The following is a 24,523-nucleotide window of genomic DNA, read 5'->3' on the forward strand; positions in this document are numbered from 1 at the left end:
AGATTTCTCACATGAAATCTCCTTTCTAGGTTTCCTATCAATGCTAATTTGTAAGTGAGTCCTGGGTTGCATCTCTTTTATAGCATGTGCTGGAAAATTGTCGGAAGGAAACACCAAAGTCCTTGCATTCTTTTCCAAAGGGCCAAACACCTGCAGTTCAATTCCTCCATAAAACTTAGCAATGTGGTAAGTATAATCTTTGAGGATCAGCACAAAGAAAGCAATTTTCCTTTGTTGTTTTTCTCATGAAATTGGCTTGGACATCAATGTCCCCTCTTTCTATCCATCACAAACACTTGGCAGTTTTAAATGGAAAAGCCAAGAAGGGAGGAGGTTAAAACTACCACTGAGGGTAGAAGAAAGGACTAGATTACAAGCCAGATCTACAGATGGATAAACTTGTGTAATGAATTGGCTTGTGCATCTGTGCAAATCACTCTCTTCTGTTCAGCCTTGAATTCTTTTTGGGTTTTTTTTTTTAAACACTGTAGCTGAAGCTAAGAGGGGCTCTTTCATCTCTAATTGTATAATGCTCAAAAACTGCTTATTTCATATACAATCCGTTTTTTCTGGTTTTGTTTTGGGTTGTTTGTTGTTGTTTTTGTTGTTGTTATTTGGGGGAGAGGCAACTGGGATTAAGTGACTTGTCCTGAGTCACAGAATTAGTATCTGTGGCCAAATCCGATCCTCCTGATTTAATCAGTCCTAGTACTTGCCTCTAAAATCTTCTAATCCACCATCTACTTTCCCATCAATGATTGTTATTTTTCTATGGAAAGTGTGCAAGGGCTGTTTTCAGACAATGAATATGAATGCATTAGTAAAAGGTCCATCCCTAAAATCTGAATTATCTCTCAGGACCCTTCTCTAAGTCACTTAATGAATGCCTGAGTTCCAGAAAACTGATGACAAAATTGTACCAAAGTAGTAATCTTAGCATCTTTGATTTTTCCTCAAAGGAAATAGAAATGAGAATAGAAATCTGTATGATACAAAATAAAATTTTTAACAGCTAACCAAACTTCTTTTGTATATGAATTGAATTAAAGAGTCCGAAGCTTATTTCTTTGTGCTCCCACCTGGTTAGCTTTGATTTCTCAGGAATACATCTGGCAGTGTTATTGTAGGGCTTTTACCTGGCAGGCACAGGTAGCCTTAAGAGAAATGTCTTTTTATGTAGTGAAGGCCAATAGAAGGATGCATTTAGTTCTTCTCAGGAGCTAAACAATGTACAGAGTATACCACTTAAGAACAGAAGAATTTCTAAGGCGACATTTTGGAAAAGACATTGCTCAACTGGAGCAAGCCAAAGGATAGAAACAAAGATGGTAAGGAGACTGAAGACCAAGCCATGTTAAGATTGATTATAGAAACTGGCGTGAGATAAAGGAGAGGGAGGTAGACTGGAGAGAAGAAAATGGATTTTGAAATTTTGTCATATGGAAAAGGGATAAAAACTGTGCTACTCAGGTCCCACAGTGATAAAGAAAGAACAGGGGGTAAAAATCTGAAAAAAAAAAAAAAGGCCTATTTCTGATCAAAATAAGAGAAACTTTTCTAATAATAAAGATTGTTCAAAAGTGGAGTGGGTTGGCTTTGAGATGTACTCACAATGCCCTCCCCTCGTCATCTCTAGTAGACTGTTCCCTCCATCATCCTTCCTCTCCTATTCTAACCTTCAAAGTTCTTAATTCCTGCCCCTATTGCCTCCAAACACCCATTACCCTCATTTTTAAAAAAAACATTCACTAGGTCCTGCGATCCCCACTGGCTTTTGTGCTGTATCTCCCCTCCCTTTCTAGGCCAAATTTCTTGAAAAAGCTTTATTATCCTTTTACTTTCTTCTAAACTTTCTGCAATCTGGATTCTAACCTCATCAATGAACCAAAACTACTCTTTCCAGTTACCAATGATCTCTTAATTGTGAGACCTAATCATCCCTTTCTCATTTTTCATCCTTATTGACTTCTCTATCATACTTAACATTCTTGACTATCCTCTTCATCTAATTTTCTTTCTTCTTTAAGTTTCTAAATTATTCTTTCTCTTGGTTCTCTTCCCACACAGTTGGCAATCTCATTTCAGTCTCCCATCCTAGACCTTTATCCCTTTCACACTCCTTTTTGTGTATACCCCAAGGCTCTCTCTTCTGGGTCCTCTTCTCTTTTTATGTACTCTTTCTTGATGATCTCATCAGCTTCCATTGGTTCAATGATTTTATGTGTATTGTTTTTATTCCTTCTTCCTTAGAGATCAGTAACTAAATCATTTTTGTCTTTGTAGTCCTAGGGCCTAGCACAGTATCCAGAAGACAAAAGTAGTTAAAAATGTTGGTTAGCTGGTTGATTGATGAGGAGTCAGGGAGTTCTTCATTATGGAAGATCTTCAAAGAATTTTATAGATTATCTCTTCAATTAACAAGAAACATTTATTAAGTGCCTGCTATCAGGAGAAGCTAGGTGCTGCAGTGGATAGAGCACCAGCCCTGAGTTCAAATGTGACTTCAGACTCTTAGCACTTACTAGCTGTGGTACCCTGAGCAATTACTTGATTCCAATAGCCTTGCAAATAAAAAAGGATCTACCATTTTCCAAGCTACTTGCTCAGTGTTGAGCATTACAAAGACAAAACTAACCTCTGAGAACTGACATTCTGTGCTGTGTAGGGAATTTTAGTCCAGGCACAGGCTGTCATAGCTTCCCTCAGAGGTCCCTTCCTAGCCTAAGATTCTGTGAATTCTGTCCCCTTCCAGCAACCAATTGCTTTCTTTGTTTTCTTCCTTCATATCTCCCTCACTCTGCTAAGTATGACTAATCTTTTTGCTTTAGGCTATGAATGAACCAATCTATACAATTAAAGAAAAAGTAGATTCAATATGGTGCAATGAACTGAATGCTAGACGTGCAATCAAAGATTCTGGGTACAGATACTGAGTCTGAGGCTTACTACATGTGTGTGGCTCGAGGCAAGTCACCTCCTGATATAATTTTCTTTATCTGTAAAATGGGGAACTTGGACTAAATGACTTTTAAAGCCTCTTCCAACTCTAAATCTGTTTTCCTATTTCATTCAATTCAAGAAGCATTTGCTAGGTCCCTACTATATACCCAGTACTGTGCTGTGCCCTGGGGGAATAAAAACAAAAATGAAAATAGATGCTTCTCTGGAGAAGTTTACTCTGGGAAACATCATATTCACAGTTAAGAAAATACAAAATATATACAATATCATTTTTGGTGATGGCAGAGTAGAGTAATACTATCAGCAGAGAAAGAGAACAGAACAAATATTTATTATTACAAACAGAATTAATATTACTATTATTTTGTGCTAGATACTGTGCTAAATACTTTATAAATATCATCTTATTTGATTCTCACAACAATTCAAGAAGTAGGTGCTATTATCATCCCCTTTTATAGTTGACAAAGGAAGGAAATAAGCATTTATTAAATGCCTATTTGTATATCAGGTACTGTACTAAACATTTTATAAGTATTATCTCATTCGTATCCCCACAATAATCCTCAGTCAACACTGTTATTATCCCCATTTTACAGATAAGAAAACTGAGGCTGACAGAGGTTAAGGGATTCACCCAGCATTATTTAGCTAGTAAGCATCTAAGATCATATTTGAACTCAGGTCTTCCAGTCTTAAGATCCATTGCTCTATTCACTACACCATCTAGCAGAGGGAGTCAGATAAAGCCTTTTGGAAGTCCTTAAGATGAAGGGAAAAAAGATAAAGACACCAAGGAGGAAGGAGAGAATTCTAAACACGGGGGACAACTAATAGGAAAACAAGAGTCAGAGGATGGAACGCTGTGCTTAGTTTGGCTGGAATGTAGAATGAGCAGCAACAGAAAGGAACGTGTATACATATATAAAGGAACATCTGGAAAGATAGCTAGGAATCGAATCATGGACAGTGGAGCATGGATTTAGAATTAGACTATTACTCTTTCCATATGATAATTTCTTTCTTATTTGCATCCCATCTTCTCTACTCAGCCACTGTTTTTACAATAAATAAAAACAATCATAATTTCAGAATTTTATACTTTAAACTATTTTTAGTTAGAAACCTTATATTTAGAAACACTTCTATTTAATATGTAAGAAAGATGTTTTTATAATACAAAGATTTAAATTTTAAATCATTAATCTATAACACACTGAATATTAGGCAATTTTGGAAATTTTGGCATCCAAATCACCAGATTCCACATTAAGTTTATAGACATGTATTAATTTCTGAAATAGCTATTTTCCTATAAAAATTATGCAAAATTGAACTTCTGTAAAGTAAAATCTATCTTATATGTAGCAGAATAACTTACTACCCTAGTTAAAGTAATTAAATAAAAATAGTTTAAATAGTTTGAAATACTTAAAGAAATACTATGCTCAATTATTTAGTGAAGAAAAAACTTTTGCAAAGTGAATAATCCTTCCATTGATGTATTGTTTTGCAAACCGGTATTTTCCTTTAATGGACTTGCTTAAAACAGTGTATCCTAATGTCTCAAAAGCAACATTCCAAAACACAAGTAAAGCCTGGGTTTTCAAGAAGCTTCTCAGAAAAAAAGAAACAACATGGATACCTTTTGGAGAATCTTTCCTAGGATTTACTCAACAAGCCCATCTCATAATTCAAGACGTAATAGAAAGATTTTGAGTATAAAACATAGTACATAAAATGGAAAATTATCTAAAGAAATGGAAAGAACATCTTGAAATAATGGAATATGGCGGCATGCCAACACTAACTTGCAAATACAAACCAAATGGAAAAAGAAATGGAGAGCATTCCAGGAAAAGGTAAAAGATCAAAGTCACTGGAGAATAAAAGAAAAGATATACATATGTGTCTATATATACATACACATGTATATATACATGTATATTTCTGGAGGTAGGTTATAATCTGTTTAAATAATAAAGATGATGGTTCTAAATTTTTATTCCACTAATATTCTCCATGTCAAAAAATATAGGTCCCAATCCTTAAAATGTGCCCATTATTATAGAAAAAAAATTAAAATATCTGAGAACAAAATCCAATTGAAAAAATTCAAGTCTCCAAACCCAGTATTTCTTCAGTTATCTGGTTAGAGTGGGAAAACAAGTTTTTCTTTGCTTTAATTTAAATAAATTTTTATTTATACAGAATCCATGTAGTCAAAAAGATCAAATAAACCATAAGGGCCTTCTGAATAATCAAATAAAAATTAACTAGTGCTCAATATAAATTGCTAGCTTTAAATATAAGCTCCAGTTCTTTAAAAATTAGATATCCACGAAAAAAATAAAATATTTACATATCATTTCAAAAATTTTAAAGGGTTTTTCTTACAAGAACTTTGTAAGGTAGGTATCCAGTATTTGCATTATTAACTCCATTTTGGAGATGAGGAAACCGGGCTCAGAAATACTACTCACTAGCCTAATTAGTGCCTGTGGCAGAATTCAGACCCAGGTTTGAGTTCAAATTCCAGTGGTCTTTCTTTTACTCCATTTCCTCTCATCTTACCAGAATACACATTTGACAGTAACATTCATTATCCCATTCTTCTGACTAAATAGGTGTCATCTGTATTTTGATACCATAGGCTATATGGCTCTGCCCTTGGAATACATTTTTCAACAATGAACCTATCCTTATTCTTTCTGTATATAATGATGAAATACCATATTTTGATGGGATTTAGCAGACTCTGAATTTTTCCTTTGATCACTTTCCAGTTACTTTGGTGTCCAAACCCTGACCTGACCAACCATGATTATTGTTTGTCCTTCGTTCTCGAAGAGGACCATCACATCAGGGAGGTGATACTATGACACACAAATGAAGTGAATTAAGTGAGGGAGAGCTATGCAAGGTCACCTGCCTCATGTTCCCCTCCCGAGCCATCTGGAATCAGTGGCAAGATGTAGATCAGAATGACAGGAGATGGCCCTGGGTGCAAAAGGAGACATGGCATTTTTAAGTTAAGATCTTCAACAAATCTCAATTATACTGTGGCAATGTCAATCAGTGATTAAGGCTAAGTAGCAACTGAAGCAAAGAATTTCCTCTTTCATCTAGTCAAAAAAAAAAAAAAAACAAAAACAAAAACAAAACCTAAACTAAACTAAATTAATAAATAAATCTGAGAGGGGAAGACCCTCAGGGTTTCTGACTATGAGCCTAAATGAATCACTCAAAGTTCCACCAACCTTTATACTCCTGTCCAAGCATTTTAAAATTTGGGATTCTACTAAAAGCCACTTTAAAACCAAACCAAAATTAAAAAAAAAAAAAAAAAAAAACACAAAACAAGAAGTAGAGAGGCAGTGGCAGAAGGAACTTTGGAATATAGACTAAAGAATATCAGGATTGGAGAAAGGAGCTTAAAAAATATAATGTTGTTCTGATGAACGTGGCTCTTTTCAACAATGAAGTGATTCAGGTCATTTCCAATAGACTTGTGGTGAAGAGAATTATCTACATCCAGAGAGAGGGCTGGGGACTGAAAGTGAATTACCACACAGCATTTTCACCTTTTTGCTGTGTTTCTTTCTCTTTTTTCTTTTTGATCTGATTTTTCTTATGCAGCATGATAAACATGGAAATATGTATAGAAGAACATGTTTAACCTATATTGGATTACTTGCAGTCTAGGGGAGGGGACTGGGGAGAAAGGAAGGAAAAAAATTTGAAACAAGGTCTTGAAAGGGTGAATGTTGAAAACTCTCTTTGCATATATTTTGAAAATAAAAAGCTATTAAGTTTTAAAAAGGAAAAAAAAAAGGGGGCTAGAAGCTGCTTTAGGTTTCATCTAGATCCCAGTGGGTTCTTTGCTATGTAATGAAGTCATATGGAAACCTGATGAAGTCTGTAGTCTCTTTTTCAGAAGTGCTTTTTTCAAAGATTAGTAAGGATGACATTTTTTCTCATTTAATTTCAAGGAACCCTTAAAAATCTAACCATGAAACTTTTCAAGCACCCACATTAAGAATCCTTTACCTAAACTAATTCCATCATTGTATATATAGGAAAAGTAAGACACAGATTGATTTTTTCAAGTCATGAAAATAGTTATAATCACCTATTTCAGCATCCTCATTCTCCCAATCATGTAGATTCAAAACCTCAAGGTCATCTTTGACTTTTTCTCCTCTCTCAAACATCTAACAGATCCCCTTACCTCTAGTATCTTCTGTCTCCTGTATAAACTTCATATAACTGTAAAAATTTGTAGGTGTGTGTGTGTGTGTGTGTGTGTGTGTGTGTGTGTGTATTGACTAAGACTTCAGTGTTCCAAAATGAAGGCTGAATGAATAGACTTTTAAAGGCTATTCCATGTACATTCATCCAGAAGTACCTAGAAAACTTCTAGGGACTCCAAAGACATAGTGACTCAGTATCTGGGTCTTTGAGGAATGATGAACTTCTTTGCTTTTTCTGGTCAGATGACGAAAGGATTTGGTGCTACAGAATGACATGAGCAACCCTAGGTGGTACATCCCTGCTCCTCCCAATGGTGACCCTGTGAGCAGTGGACTGAGGGGCCACATCCTCAAAAGAGATCATTCTGGCTTATCCTCTTGGAAGCAATTCTCCAGTATCAAGGAGTATAGTTTTTGTTTTGGTTCTCCTATTCCCCTTCCCCACCACTGACCCCATGTGGATTGTGAATTTTGACTGGTACTTGATGAGGATATTTTTATTTACTCTCCCAAATAAAGACTCAGAGGTTTGTAAGTGCCCCAGACATCATCATCCAGCAGATCACCAATGGGGGCATCCATTGGAGGGGGTGATCCAGGTGGACTGTGGAACAAGAGCATGAAGGCTCAGGTTTGGAAGAGAGTGATAGTACAGAATCAAAGTGAAATGTAATTTATCTGATAAGAAATAAAGTTAGTAAAGTCTAAACATTAACTTCCAGACAGATTTTAATAGTAGCTGATAAGTTGGTACAAATTTCTGTTGTAATAATTACATTAATGTGGGCTATAATTCCCTTAAATGTTACATTCTTTTTTGTGTATAGGAATAAATTACTTATACTCTGATTCATATTATATGCTGAGTACCTTTTTTTAAACTTCCTCCATTTTGGGGAACCTCATAAACTTATAAGCCATAATCAAATTTTCCATGACTAAAATGGTCCCAGGATAGCCAGGATGGCTAAGTCACTGAGTAGGAGAAAAGGGATACCCTTCACCTTGGGCCTTTGAGGAATGATGCACTTCCTGCTTCTTTCTGATCAGGTAATGAAAAGATCTGGTGAAGGACTAAACCCAGTACAAACAACATGGTTGGGTATGAGATAGGGAGGGGTGAGTGCTCCAAACCCCATGGGCTCAACTGTGCACTCTCCTATTGCTAGGCAATAAGGGAAATTCTGTTCAAAAAGGAATAGAGAGAGGAGAGTACACATGCAGAATAAGGATAAGGAATTGCAACCCTTGTTCCCCATTCTGGGACCGGGAGGATGACAGTAGAATCCCACTACCAGTAGGGTGTGCCCTCTGTCCTGCCATGCAGTGATGGTGTTTTATTAGCCAGCCAGCTTGCCCTTGGAGATAACTGATTGGGATGGTCCATGGGAAGGGCGCGAGTTAACGGGCTCACATGGGAATCAAATCCATGCATGACCCTGGTCTCCTTAGCTGGTTTTGTCAGTAACTCACCACACACTTGGAGCCCCTTTTTGAATTTTGGAAAGGCACCCACCACGGCTGGCCAGCTTTAAGCAGGAATGTCACCCTAGGGCAATGATTACCCCACCAGCTTTCTTCCCTAAATGATTTCCTTTTGCTTCTCCTAAAGAGATTTATGTCTCAGTGAGGGCTTTTTCCCTCCCTCATAACCCATCTGGCCTTCCTGTCTAAGCCTGCAAGGCGGGAGGGCGTAATCCTCTGTTTGCATCTTTATAGCAGGTTACTATGGAAATTATGATGATGTTGGAACTTTGGTGGAGCCACACCACTGCGGTCTAAAGGACATGAGACTCGCAGGGGGAAAATGCAAAATTAAACAAAAACATCTTTAGCTCAAGACAATCGTTTCTTTTTTACTTTTCTTAATACTGGTAGCACTCATGCTAAGACTAACAAGTTGGTGTTACAGTTGTAGGAACAATACCAAGAATCCTTTCCTGGCTACTTTTGCGGTATATTCTTATGAAAATTAAAATGGGGAACTCCATATGTGGTCAGACAAGAGCAGAGTGCAATAGGAATATCATCCAATAATTTAGGCTCACCTCACCTACTCCTCCCCTCCCCTTCCAAAAAAAAAAAAAAAAACAAACCCACAAAACTCTGCAGATTCCAGTGTCACTGGAGACCGGTAACTGAGAAAAATAGTTTTTTTTGTTTTTTTTTTAAACTAAGCTATTTGATTGCTTCAATTTTCCCTTCTCTTGATCCAATGTGCTACAATTAAGTTTGGTTTTGCAAGGCATGTTAACATAACTCTCAAGGACTAGAAGTCCTTTGCAAGAATTTGTTGGTAAAATGACTATTTAAGGAAAAGCAAGATCAGTGATCATTAATAGTTCCCATATGCTTAAATGTTAAATACAGTAACCACAACAAAAGAAGGATGTTATGAATCTCTATCCAACACCTTTTCTCTTTCCTGAGTAACAAGAGTAGTAATGAGGGTTGGGCAGCTGGAATTCTGAGCCAGAGTACTGAATTTAGAAGGAGTTGACAGTGCTCATTGCCCAAAGCAGAAACAACAGAGCTTACCGCCTAATTAGTAAGAAAAATTAGTTAATAGGAAACTACCAAGTCTCATACAGGTTTTGGATGAGTTCCTTTCCTGACCCAATCTCTCAAATGGGGACAAGACTGCTTGCCATGGGGTGACTCATGATAGATGCCCCAAGCATTAAAATTCCTAGTAACTGCTCTGCTAGTAATTATTTTGTATTTATTTTGATATTTGATTCATCAAAACTCTCCTCTCTCTTTCAGCAATTTCATGCACTCTGTTCTTTGTTCCTTTTGGGTGCTCCTAACCCAAAGAGCTAATTTATACAGTGAAAAGGGCATTGGGATTAAAATCAGAACTGGGCTTAGAATTTGAATTTTCCCTCTCACACTTGGATTTGAATCCTACTTCTAACACTTACTTTAAAAACCATGGACAAGGGGCAGCTAGGTGGTGCAGTGGATAGAGCACCAGCCCTGAATTCAGGAGGACCTGAGTTCAAATGTGACCTCAGACAATTAACACTTCCTAGCTGTGCGACCCTGGGAGAGTCACTTAACCCCCCCAGCCTCAGAAAAAGGAGGAAAAAAAAAAAACCATGGAGAAGTCATTTAACCTCTCTCAACCTCAGTTTCCCATCTATAAAAAAGAGATAATAAAACTTATAGTACCCACCACCCCACTGAGAAGCTAGATAGCCCGATGAGTTTAAATCCAGCCTCAAGACCTTTACTAACTGTGTGACACTGGACGAGTCGCTTAACCTCATTTGCCTCAGTTTCCTCATCTGTAAAATGAGCTGGAGAAGAAAATGACAAAACCACTCCATTATTTTTGCCAAGAAAACCTCAAATGGGATGATAGAAAGTCAGATCCACACCTCACCAAGTTGTTGTGAAAGTTAAAATGACATCATGTAGATAAAGAGCTTAGCAAACTTTAAAGTACTCCATAAATGCCAGCTTCTATTAACTGTTATTGTTAAATATTCTGAACAGCTCCTTCTTTTGGAAAACTTGACTAAGTTATTTTTTGTAGCTGTTGTTCAATCGTGTCTTATTCTTTTGTAACTCCCACTACCATTTAAACAGTTATATCTCAGGTATCCTCCAGAATGTTATCTCTTTAATAAGATTCTTTCAACTAGATCAGTACATCAGTCAATAAATTTAATAATTATTATTAAATAATTGATGTGTGGCAGGCACTGTGCTAAGCACTGGAAAAACAAATAGAAAAAGAAAGCCCCTGTCTTCAAGGAGCTTACAATCTAATGAGGACACACAAAAGGAAAATAAAAAGGACTGAGAGAAGCAGGAAAGATATGGGCTCATTGTATATGTATGGTGAGGTGGGGGGGGGGGGGAAACAGAGAAATGATGGAGAAATCTAGAAGAATGCAACCAGGTGGAAATGAAGGGATGGCTGACCTGGACAGCTTCCTTAAATGAAGGTACTAATGGTGTTTCTTAGCAAAGAGGTAATGGACTTGAATTGTGCAAACATTAGACATGACCAGCATGCTCACTATTTTTTGCCTGGCGACATTTATTTGTTGTGAAGGAGACTTCCATTTGAGAGCTGAAGGGAGTAAATAATGATAGGTAACTGATTTTATATACACAAGCATATATATGTACATACAAAGATATATATATACACATACATATACACATGTGTGTATGTATCTTTCTTTTTAAAAAATAATAATCTTGTGCTAAAAATTACTGGTGATCGTCTACCTGAATGCTCAGTGCCCTTTATTCCCACTCCATTTCCCTTCTGATCAGAACCTACATAAACCAGAACAGGGCCCCAGTAGCTTTACTCTTGAGGATGGAAATTTAGAGGGTTCAAAAATTTAACATATGACAGTAATCATGACTTAACAGTAGCTAATTGTCTCTCTGACTTAACGGAATTTGCCTTATTTGATTTATTATTTCCATATCATGAATTATTAAATCAATTTGAGGGCCCAATTTATGCTGCTTGCTTCATCCTGTTTTTTTCTATTTTCCTTGGTTGCCAATATTACTGGTCATGATTGTCTCTTCAACCAGATTAGATTAAACTCCTTTACTTTGGATTTGCCCAAGGAAGTTTCAGACTTCCAAGTTATATCTTTGACAAATATACTTCTCTACATGCTCTCAAACACAATTTCAAATCTGCAAACCATTATTTCTGTTTATAGGTCTCTAATTTCTCTTTCTGTAAATAATATTTTATGGTTGGTGGGCTCAACGATGTTCTCCCCTTTTTACTCAATTTCTTATTCTCTTAATAGTTCTGAGAGGAATTCTCACTCCATCTACTTTTTGGGGGGGTTTGGAGGGTGGGGTTTAGCTCTGTACTTTCTGTCTCTATTGTTCAAACCATCATTTCTTGGCTTTTATTTTTGTAAATAAAAAGCTATGATAAAAATAAATAAATGAATCTTTAACCTGATCTTTTCCTTTTCAATTATTTAGATTCTTTCTGCCAATTTCGCAGTGAGGTTTTCCTGTCATTGTTATTTCTGTTTTCCTAAACTTCAATCATTCTCCTTTCTCTGCCCATAGATGCTAAACTTTATATATATTCTGGCTTCTTCTTACTCCTTATCATATTTATATTTACTTCCTGGATTTTCTATCAATTTTTAACACTAAAATGGAAGCAATGTTCCCTGCCTTTTGATTAACTTGCTTAGAATGCCATTAAACCCCTTCCCAAATAGACCCTTTTTCAAAATTGATTGCCACTGTGATCACACTGATCCTATGTCTTGCATGCTAAAATATTGATGAGGTTAATACATTTCTCTTTTCTTTCTTCCTTCCTTCATCTTTATTTTTTCATCTTTCTCTCTTTCCTTCTCTCTTCTCTTTCTTTTTCTCTCTCTCCCTATTCTTTCTTTCTTTCCATTTTTCTGCCACCTTCCTTTATTTTTCTCTTTCTTCTTCCCTCCACAAAGATCATCCTTATTCTATATACTATTTCTTCATTATATGTGAACTCTCTCTTGATGATATCTCCTATTTTCATAACTCATTCCTATCTTCTATCCATTACTTCTAAAAAAGTCACTCCCTAGGTAATTTGTATGTTTCCTAACTTAAGCAACAGTTGCAAAAAGCACTGAATGTAGCTTGAAACAACCTTTCTTATTACATTTTCTCTGTCCATTTATTCTTTATCATCTTCTAATGTTGGTTCTATAGGACCTGAGCTGGAATGGACTTAAGGAATTATCTAGTCCAATTTCTACATTTTCCAGAAGAAGCAAACTGAGGTTCAGAAAGGAAAGCAATTTGTCCATGGCTACACAAGTAATACGATGCAGATCAGGATGTGACCTGGGATCCTTGACTGATGAGTAGAGCTCTAATCATTGAACCTTCTCTCCCACCCTCAGTGGGACGTCTGACTTTTGTGTTCTTTTTCTTCTATGTACCAGAAACCTATAACCCCAACCCAACTTTCTCTAGCATTCTCTACTTCCCTCTTTGTCCCCAATCTAGACTCTCAAAAATAAGCTGTTTGTTCTTGTATTTTTTCAAGACTCCACAACTTATGTCTCCATTCCTTCTACAAGGTTGCTATTTACATCCTTATTTTGTACCTTTAATTATGCTCAGCTATGGGAATATCCTGGAGTAAAGCTAGACAGGCCCCAAGGCCAGTTCTAAACTCGTTTTCCATTTGCACTTTTGACTCACAATAGTGGTGCCAATGGAAAAAGGTCTGGGCTTGGAGTCAGGAAACGTGGGCTCATTTGCTTATTAACTGTGTATCCATGGTAACCTAACCCTGTAAGCCTCAATTCCCCATATGCAAAATGGGGCTAATAACCATGGCCAGACATACTTCATAGAATTGTTGAGAAGAAAAAGCTTTATCAATCTTAAAGCATTGAGATTTGTGATCCATTAATTACTCTTTGACATATTAGTATTTCCCTCAATCCTATTCCTTCTCTTTTCCCTCTGGGTAAATGCTGGCTGTTCTGTGTTTAACTTAATAAATTTAATTTCAATATCTCTGCTTTCACCCTTTTACTGCCTAACTCAGAAACATCTGCTAAGTTAGTGGTAAGGTAGAATTATTAGGACACATAAAGAGCCTGTCCCCAACTTTTAGAAATATTTGTAAATATTTCCTCCTTCTATTCTCTTTCTCATTTCTTTTTTTGTTTGTTTGTTTTTATTACAATATAAAATATATAAACTTCTTCCTTGAATATTTCACTTTCTTTCACCAGCCCTGCTTCCAGCCTGGCCCCTTATTCCCTACCCCTAGATGTGACTTGGGTTGCAGCACAATCACTAAACTCTTGGTATTGTCAAATGGTTCAGCAGCAGAAACATATAATTTTATCAATGGAAATTACATCTTTATTTTATTTTTAATTTAAGGACTAAAACAAGCATTTCCATACAATTAAAAGATGATTGTACATGAAACCGCAAATATACTATCCCAACTTTCTATTTCTTTTAAATACAGGACAAAATGAAGGTGTACATTTAATTTTTCCCCTTTTTTCTTTTTCCACCTCCCCCTTCCCCCCCCAGCCCTAAAGATCACTACCATTAAACACAAATAAGCATATGCATATGCATAATTATTCTATACATACTTCTATTTATCATTTCTTTCTCTAGAAGCAGATAATGTCTTTCTTCATATGTCCTTTATTAATGGAAATTATATTATAGAAGATGCATTCCATCTGCTTTTCTGCTATATGCTAAGGCAGCCTGAGCCTTTCCATCTGACTTGCAGCTGGAGTTTTCTATAATATTTGTCTCCTAATAAAATATTAGCTCCCTCTTTTTCTATTTCTGCTTGGCAAAGTACTTTACATACAATAAATGCTTAATAAATGCCTTTCCATTCATTCATGTATTCATTTTTCTTTCATCTCCCTTTATATTATTATTCTTTAATTGATCCTTTTTAGTCATCTTAGTCGCTTAGATTCAGAATAGCTTTTAGAAATCATCCAGTTCTACCCCTGCATTTCACAACTGTAAATAGAGAGATTAAATGATTTCTCTGGGATCAAACAGATAGTAAAGAAAAGAGCTGGGATACAAATTCACATTCTCTATTTCAGAACCCTTGTTCTTTCCACTAGATCCTGTCTGGATGACAAGGAGAGCCCTGAAACTCTCTCTCTCTCTCTCTCTCTCTGACTTTGGGGAGAAAGTTTAGGAACTCCCTCAGAGAAGCTCTCCCCTGAGAGACCCAGGGAATCATGATAAAGTGATTCTGTTATCTGAGTGGGGCTGGCTGAGTTCAGGACCATTAAACTGGAGATTAGCCCAGTTTATTAAATTCCAAGATTTTGTTTAGATTCCAGCTCAGGCTGTACCCAGCCCCCATCAAGAACTGCTCCCAGCTTCTAGCCTAAGCTTCAATTATAAAAAGAGGCAACTTGAACCTCAGTCCTTGCAGAGGACCTAACATGCCATGCCATGCCATGGCAAGGAACCTCTCTCTTCCTGGCATAGCAGCAACCTTCTTCCTGCTTTATCTCTTTCTCACCTATTTCCCTAACAAGACTTTTTATCTCTCTGTCAGGATTTCTCTGGTAGAAACTTTACTTCTCTGTCAGGACCTTGCCACCAAGGAATTCAGTCTTTCTATTCATGCACAGCAAAGGCTGACTTCCCAATGCCAATAATAAATTTCTTTTACCAGTCTAGCTTTTCGAGTTCATAAATTCCTTTATGAAGGACTTCTGCACTGCCAGAAGGGGTTCCCACAAGTCCCTGCCCTGTGCTGAATCCTAGGTGGACATAACCCCAAACCTTTTCATCTGGTTCCCTGAACCCTGAACCTGCCATTAACCTCCTCATGGTCAGTTCAGAGCTGGTCATTGAATCCAACCATTTCTGTTTACTGTAACTGTAAGAGAAATAAAAATAGCACCAACTTCACAGCTCTATCGTGAGGTGAGGTCCAAGTGAGATAATATTAGCACAGAGTCTGACACATAGTAGGTACTTAATAAAGAGTTTGTTTTCTTTTGTTGTTGTTCAGAGGCTTCAGCCATGTGCAACTCTCTGTGACCCCAAATAGAGTTTTCTTGAGAGAGATACTGGAGTAGTTTGCTATTTCCTTCTCCATTTTCCAGATGAAAAAACTGAAGTAAATGGGGTTAAGTCACTTGGCCAGGTCACAAATCCAGTAAATGTCTAAGGCCAAATTTGAACTCAGAAAGATGAGTCTTCTGAGTCCAGGACTGGTGCTTTATTTATTTTACCACCTAGTTGCCTTTTAGTTTCCTTCCCTTCTCCTTTTACAGATGAGGCATAGAAAGGTTAACTGACTTGCCCAGGATTTAATTTTTAATAAACGTCTGAGGCAAGAATCTAACCCTGACTTTCCTGACCCAAAGATCAGTGCCCAATCCACTGACCTCCCACTGATCAATGTTGCTTCAAACATCTTTTGTTAATAGTAAATGTTATTACTACTTTGTCCTTTACTGCATCTGAAAGTCTTAAGTATGACATATCTGATCGAATCTGTTGTCAAATCCTAAATTCCTTGAAGGGATCTCATCTCATTCAGCTTCGCACTATCCCTAAGGCTAACACAATGCTTTGCACATAGAAAACATCTAAGAATATAGTGAATAAATGAAAATTTAGGATTCCAACTGCAGTACTTATAGGACTTCCCATTCCACTTACAATAAACTCTTCTTGTACCACAGAAGAAGAAAAAAGATCTCTAGCCTAAAGTTTACCCTACTGAACCAAATTTGCTACAGATATAGTATCTTAAAACAGTATGCCCCCTTCAATTATCTAGACCCATTAAAATGATATTTAGAATTGCTTTTTAGGAACTCAGAATTAAGAATTTCATTTCTATATAAATTGGAATTTTAATTAATTGGGGAAGGGGGACACACTACAAAATTTCCCAAAATGTTGATCATAAATTTCCTGGAACTTTTTTCAAAAGAAATCATACATGATTGTTTCTAGGAGAAAATATGAACTTTTCAACCCAGTATTGAAGGGCTTCCATAATCTGGCTCTAATCAATCTTCCCAGATTTATTTTTTTAATTTTCTCCTTCAGTGTTTCACTCAAATTGAGTATGGCCAATCTCATTCTACCCTTTCCTGCCTCTGTACATTTTCACAGGCCATCCTGCATCCTCTCTGCCTATAAAAACTCATTTGTTCTCTCAAGGTTCAGGTAAGGTACCACTGGCCCCATGAAGTCCTTCCTGATCCCCCTGATGATAGCATTCCCTCTCTCGTCCCATTTTCCAAGAGCACTTGGTCTAGCTTTCTCCAGAACACAATTATATCATACTTACTTGTGCATGTGCTGTATCTGCATCTTAGATTTTTAAGTTCATTGAAATCAAGGTCTGTGCTTTTTTATCTTTACATCTTCAACATCCAGTACTGTGTTTTATGCCTTGTAGGTACTTATTAATATTTACTGAAAAAATAAACTTTGGCTAGGTAACTGGTTATTAATCTATTTGGATCTATTTTCTAAAAGAGTAAGAATTTGTGCCATATTTCATTTGTACTTTGGATGTTTCATTGTTCTCATTAGTGGTTATTAACTTTATAATTTAATTTTTCAAAGTTGTTAAACTGAATTGCATTGAAATACATTGATGACTTAGAAAGGAATTAAAACTCCCTCATTCCTGCAATATGAATCTTGATAGAAGGATAGATGGATATAAATATGCATGTTCCAAGGATTCAAGATTTGATGATTATTTCCATCATAGTATCTCTATGAAGATTTTGTTTATGTCCTTTATGTACCAGATTCTCATAACAACTTCCTTCTTAAATGAAACCTTGTTGTCCTAGAAATGCATATCCTTATTCATTCATTTATTTCACAGCTCTGCCCCACTCATATATAATTCACACACAAGTCATTACCCTCATGATGTCATTGGTCTTCTTTGAGAATGAAGATTCAACAAGAAGCCATTCATTAAACACACATCTATGAAGTGCCTACAATTTACAAAGTGCTTGGTATGGGAAAACAAGGAAAGAAACAAAATAGTCCCTAACCTCAAGTCATAAACTCTACTGAGGATTCTACTATGTGTATAGCCTACTCGATCACAATTTGAATAGATCATATAGGATGATCAATCGGATCAGATGGAGAATAACAGTACCCTCAACTCCATGATGCCATGTAATTACATAAATCATTTTCTAGGAAACTTCTCAATTTCTTAGAAATTTTCCTGAAATGGTTTGGTTCAGCTAATAAGAAATCAATTTTCTCTGTTTTTCCCTGAAATAAAATACCATGTAGTACACACCCACAGACAATAAATCTGTTCTCCTAAGCCAAGTTCTCTGTTCTTAGGGAGCTTCCCTCATTGTCTCAAGAGAGCATTATAAAGCAGCATCACTGACTCTGAAAACCATCACAAGCAGTAAGCTGGATATTGTAAAACATTACTTACAGAATCATCAGCAGAGGGGAGGGAAAGCACCACCTCTAGGGACCATTAATTTGAGGGAACATTGCCAATCACAGCATTACTTAAAAGAAACATTGGTTACACCCCTCAAATACATCCTGTCGCTAGAAATCAACTCCTGGAAGAAATAATACATAGATAAAGCTTGAAAAGAGATATATGAAATCTTACCTAATGGTGGCCTGAAGGTTAAGGAGCCTGAAATCTTTCCTTAAATACACCAGTGCTCATAGTGCAGACTCAGCTGGTCAAAGACTCCAAAGAGATACTTCAAAATTCATTTGTCTTTCAAGAGTTTTGACGCCATTAAATAAATAGGCTTTTATGGTCCCAAAGATTCACCTTGTACCTTAGCTCTCTCCCCATGTACAGGAAAGTATGGGACTTTTGATTCCATTAACTTCACTTTGAAACTATTGACTGTTGCAGTACAAAAATCAAAAGATGTAGGTATAGGAACTGAGTACAAGACTCCTATTTGTCCAAGCCTCCTCCATGAGAAGGCTTCTGATGGCTCACCAAAGAAGAAATTTTACATAAAAGTGACCCCAGAGGATGGGATGGGAAGATGGGAAACATGGAAGTGTATATTATGTGAAAAATAATTATTGATGAAAATGATCTCTGTTTGACCCTCCTTAAATTTGTATCCTCTCAGCTTAAATTTGTATCCTCCCAGCATCACTTGCTCTTTGCAGAGGCAATACTATTCTAGTGTGATGAAGAAAGCCAGCTATGTAGTGACATGTCCCTTCCTACAATCTGTTCACTATTAGGAAATGTCTATGATTTTGGCAAGAAATGTGGATAAATGTTCAATTTGCATTTAGAATTGCTTTTTTAGGCACTTGATGTAAGCAGTTACAAACAAAGCAAATCTGAATTGTCTTTTTTTTGCATGAATGTTTTTGGTGAGTCCTGAAGGTGGGAGCTCTTTGAGAAAAAGCACCGAGTTGTCACCAGGTCATGACCAGCTATTCCTACAAGATTCAGAAGACATTCTCCTGGGTACAAATTAGATGAAAAGGATCTCTTCTAGGTCATAGAGGAAGCAAAGCATCATAGACAGTGTAGAGAACTTAGGAGTCTGGAAGATAAATTCAAATGCTTCCATGTATGGCATGAGCAAGGAAAGAATGTTGGTTTGGAATGAGGATCTGGGTTCAAATGCTGGTTTTCTCACTATCTGCTTGTTGCTATTGTTTGTCTTTTGTTCTTGAAGATGACCATGAATCAGAGGGATGATACCATGATATGCAAATGAATTTAAGAGAGGGAAGGCTGTGCAAGGTCACCAGCCCTACTTTCTCCTCTGGAGCCATATTGGTCCAATGGCAACAGCTTGACTGGAGATGGCCTTGGATGTAGTGAGAGACCTTGGCCTTTTTAACAGGTTAAATAACCTGGGAAAGTCACTTAATTTCTAGGCTTCAACTTCCTCTTCTATTAAATAGGAGAATTAGACTAGAAGACTATTAAGGTCATTTCAGGTTCTATGTCTTGGGAGACTAACCCACATAACCTCTCTGAGCCTGTTTCCTCATGTGTAAAATGAAGGCTGAACTGGATAACCTCTGAGATCCCTTTTAGCTTTAAGTATGGGATTCTATAATCCCAAATCATTTAATCTCTCCAAGCCTCAGTTTTCTCAGCTATAAAATGAGTAGAATAAAGCCTACCTCAGCACATTATTATGAAACTGATGGTCCTCTTGAAAATGGAGGATGAACAATAACAATTCAATGGAAATAATAGATGTAAAGTGTTTTTATCAAATGTTATTATTTACAGATCCAACATATGATACAGACTTTTAGTAATATGATTCCTCTAGGGTTCATTTATTTTTTTCTATGCTTAAATTCCATTCCTAATGATACTAGTTGTTCAAGAAAATGCCATAGACAAAATAACTGAATTTCAGCAAGATATTTGACAATGTCTCTTATGATAAAATACAAAGAAACTGGACTGAGTGAGAACATCTATGTGGCTGGCTGAATAATGAATCCAAAGAATGTTGATTAAGTTATTATCAGCCTAGAAATACAATCTTTAATAGGTGATATATATGTGTGTGTGTGTGTGTGTGTGTGTGTGTGTGTGTGTGTGTGTGTGTATACTAAAATACAGTTTGTGGGAGACTTGGTTTAAACACCATTTAGAAGTGGCAAAGTCATAGAGCATTTACCTGACAAAAAACAAACTATGAACCATAGTAATGCAGCTGTCAAAGATGCTAACCATTTTAGGCATCATTAATAAAATATCCAGAAGAAGGAAGGTGATGACTCTGCTGTACTCTGGTCTGAATGCTTTTAAGGAATTGTATGTAATATTTTAACATATTTAACATGCACTGGACTACCTGCCATCTAGGGGAGGGGGTGGGGGAAAGAAGGGGAAAATTTGGAATAGAAGGTTTTACAAGGGTCAATGTTGAAAAATTACCCATGCATATGTTTAAATAAAAAGCTTTAATTAAAAAAAATTTTTAAAGAATTGTATGTAGTGTTGAACACCATATCCTAAAAGGGACATTTATCAATGAAATGCATCCAGAAAAAGAAAATCAAGATGGTGAAGTATCTCGAAGCCATATTCTATGAAGAATGTTTGAAAGAACCACAGTGAGAGATATATCATAAGAAAGGAACTGTACAAGAGATGTGGAGTAGGGGATGTCTTTGGAGACATTTATGCCTGAGGGGAAAAGAGGATTGGTCTTGTAGTGAGAGCAAGGGATAAATGATGTGCAGCCCAAGTCCTCTAATGGGATCACATAATTTTGAGAGATAAAAGAAGGCCTTCTGAATGTTGGGTGGATCTCATACAGGAAATTTGTGGAAAGCCATAGACAAGTATCAAGCAAGATGAAGAATCATAGAAGGACTACCAAAAGCGATGAGATCATAGATCCAATAAACTGTCAAAGTGTTGATGGAATTGGTTAACCTAAGAAAGAGAAAATTGTTTTGCTATCTTCAAATAAATGGCAAAGAGCTGGCACATAAAAGAGGAATTACATTTAGTTTGTATACCTTCATAAGGCAGAACTAGGACCAATGAATACGTTTAATAGGAGGGAGCAGATTCCAAACCAATAAAGGGTAAGACTTTTTTTTTTTATAACATAGCTGTTCAACAATGAATGGTAGCAAGTTGTCAGTGAATGTTTTCAAAGTAGAAATTGGAAATTCATTTGTCAGAGATGTCACAGAAAGGATTCCTTCCCTGAGAGGCAAACAGGCCCAACTGACCTCCAAGGTCCCTTGAAACTTTATGAAATTGGAGATAATAACATAGCATTGTCCAGACTGCCAACAACATTGCAGACTGACCTATGAATAGCCATGAAGCACTGTATATCTTGCTGATACTTATGTCATATCATTATTTTTCAATTAGTAACCAAAAGTACAGGGTTTGTAAGGAAGGGGGAAAGAAGGAGAATTGTTGCGTTACAAAGAATACATTTTTCTTTCCTCTAGTTACCATTCATCAGTATTACAGATTGACCATAAAAGTCTGGCTCACATCTGAGGGGTCGTAGTCAAAAAAATAATGTTAACTATAGTTTACTGACATCATCCACCACATATCTCATTCCTGGCAGTCAGGAAGTGAACATTTTCTCTCCTGGCCAAATTAGACCTAAAGAGAAGGAACACCCATTTTGAAGGCCCACTTTTCCATCTAGAAACAACTTGAAAGCTTTCCAAACATAAGAGACTCAATTCCTCCTTTCCTTCTCTCTCAAAGGAAAAGGGAGGGAGGATGTTGGGAAAATCCCAAGATTTTAAAGAGCAGCAAGAGGGGGGAAAGGTGCTTTGAACTCCTAATATAGATTTACAACCATCAGTTGTGATTTCAAGTAACACTGACATCCTGTTTTTACAATGGCAACTTTAAACAATTCCAACTGTAAATAACCTTTGCCTTGTTTTTCTTTTGCATTTTTTCTTTTGTGTGAGCTGATCATATATGAAACCCAAAGAAAAGGTCCTTGTCCATCCTATTAGCTAACTATGTGTTTTAATGAAAGTCTTGAGTCTCTGTGGGCAATGACTGCAGTTCCTCTAAGGAGCTGATTTCCATTTCAAGTGATTATTCATAACAGTATTAATGCAGAATAATAAATGCTGTCGTTCTTGCAGCTAACAGGAGGAAAGAGAGCTCCATTGGGCCAAAGCATCTGAATATGTTTGTTTCTTCCTTCTTAAGCATCAGTTTGAATTCTGAGACCTCTATCTGTGTCAAGATTCTCAAGACACCTGCCTACCCACAAAATAAGCAAAGAAAGTCATGTCCAGCAAGGCCCCTTCAGTGACTTCATTCAGCTACCTAAGTTTCTGAAGGGTGGGGTGGGGTTGAGAAAGTCACATATATAATACTTGGCTTTGGTGCACATGTGAGCTGCTGAAAAGGACCGGAGTGCAACTCATTCTTAGAAAATCCGCAACAGTCTTCATTTTTAAAGAACTGAGACGAATTCAGAGAGGCGGCTGTATCATTTTGCCTCAGAGTTCAGGAGCCGGCCTAGGCACACATATAACTCAGGGAAACACAATCTGAGACAAAGTAACAGTTAGGAATGCCAGGCGGCAGGACAGTCTCGGTGCTCAGCTCACAGTTTCGCACACAAAAGTTTCCTAAGTGAGGCGTACAGCAGAGCTGCAAGCTCCAGCCGCACTGGGGTGTGTTGGGTCGGAGGGTGGGGAGGAGGGCAGCTTCCCCCTCTCTCATGTTGTTCCTCAGGACTACAGAATAGCTCCTCCGCGGTTACTTCTGCTGCCTGCGACCCCGGCGTCGCCTCCCCTCCCTTCCCCCCAATTCCCCTTGTCTGACTGAGGTTGTCCCAGACCTCTCTTTAGGGGATCTGACGGTGCCGGGCCTGGGGCTGCCGATAGAGAGAGGGAGAGCGGGAAGAGGGAACTTTTTCTGGGAGCAGAATAAAACCTGGCTATATCCTGAACAGCGCAGCCCTCCCCACCCATGCAGAAACCAGGAGACCGCGCTGAGGGCTGGGAGCAGGGGGAGAAGGACTCTGGAAAGTGCACACAGAAAGCTCCACCGAGGAAGGGGGGGCATTCCCGCTTCCCCGGCCCCACAAATAGGCACTGCGGAGGGAAACTCGAGTGGGGGGCTCGGAATGGGAGGGGAAGTAGGAGAAGGGCTGGTAGTTCGAAGGGAAGTCTCCTGCTTCTCTAAGTCGGGTGCAAAGTGAACAAAGTTGCAGCGCAGCCTCCAGCCCCCAGCCTGGGCTGCGCCGCAGGGAGGGGCGGGAAGAGGAGGAAGCGAGGCTGAAATGGGGTAGGGGGCACTCCTTTACCTTATCTCTGGGGTCGAGGTTCTGCAGCACCTCCTTGCCCGAAGCGCTCCGGATCTCCACCCCGCCGAGGGCCGGAGCGGGGGGATCCCGGCAGTCCTCCCGGGCTTGGCTCCTCCGGGGGGCATCCGGCTCCGCCGTCACCGGCCGGCTCCCCGCGCCGCCGCCGCCGCCTTGGCTGCTCCTGGGGGTCTTCGCCCCTCGCTGCCCCACGCTCAGGGCATCGAAGTCCAGCGTCTTGCTCTCGAAGGCTCCCTCCACGTTGCAGAACATGCCCCCGTACTTCTGCCGGGGGATCTGGTCCGTGGTACCTGGCCTGGCCAGGTAGACCGGCAGATCATCCTCGCGGCTGCTGTCCCAGCCCCTCCTGCCCGATGCCATGGCTTCTCTGCGGGGCGGGTTCCCGGGCGGCAGGAGACACTCTCCTCCCAAGAAGACAGAGAGGGGCAGCGGCCGGCGCGTGCGGGGAGCGGCAGCGACTGGAGCCCGAGTGAAACGAGGTTTATGAGGCTGCAAACCAGAGGTGGCAGTGCAGCCCCGATTTCTGCTCTAGTCCCATGACAAGAGCGAGGACCCAAAATAACAGCGCAACATGCGAAGGAGCCTGCACTGCACGCTCGGTCCCCCCTTTCCCCGAGCTCGCGCTGGCCCGGGCTTCGCCTCGCGTGCACGCAGCGCTTCCACTGGTCTGTGCCCCGCCAGCCGCCCCTCCCACTCCCCTCCCGCACAAGCGGGCTCGGTAATCCCAGATTCCCAGCTGGAGGACCGCAGGTTCCGGGCTGAAAAAGAACCCCGGGGATCACGTAGTGATCCTGTCCACTGTGAGTGGAGGGAGACTACTGGCTCGGGTCACTCAGGCAGCGCAGCTGTGTCAGAAGGAGGGCTCCTTTCAGGGCGGAGACCTGCCTGCGGACCCTGGCGAGCGTTTAATAAATAATCTTTACAACCGAGGCCAGACTCCAAGGAAGCCCCATGCCATAGACGAGAAAATTA

General features: G+C 38.7%; 1 protein-coding gene across 1 annotated transcript in view; it reads right to left on the bottom strand.

The window, feature by feature from the left end:
- Positions 1 to 24,038, bottom strand: part of DPYSL3 (dihydropyrimidinase like 3) — a 134,172-nt gene extending 110,134 nt beyond the window's left edge. Inside the window, exon 1 of the mRNA XM_074291744.1 lies at positions 23,534 to 24,038. Within this exon, the coding sequence (XP_074147845.1) occupies positions 23,534 to 23,911 (378 nt within the window). The 5' untranslated portion in view covers positions 23,912 to 24,038. The remainder of the gene's footprint in view (positions 1 to 23,533) is intronic.
- Positions 24,039 to 24,523: the final 485 nt, after the last annotated feature.

Source organism: Sminthopsis crassicaudata, chromosome 2, assembly GCF_048593235.1.
Source record: "Sminthopsis crassicaudata isolate SCR6 chromosome 2, ASM4859323v1, whole genome shotgun sequence".
In the NCBI taxonomy this organism is placed as follows: domain Eukaryota; kingdom Metazoa; phylum Chordata; class Mammalia; order Dasyuromorphia; family Dasyuridae; genus Sminthopsis; species Sminthopsis crassicaudata.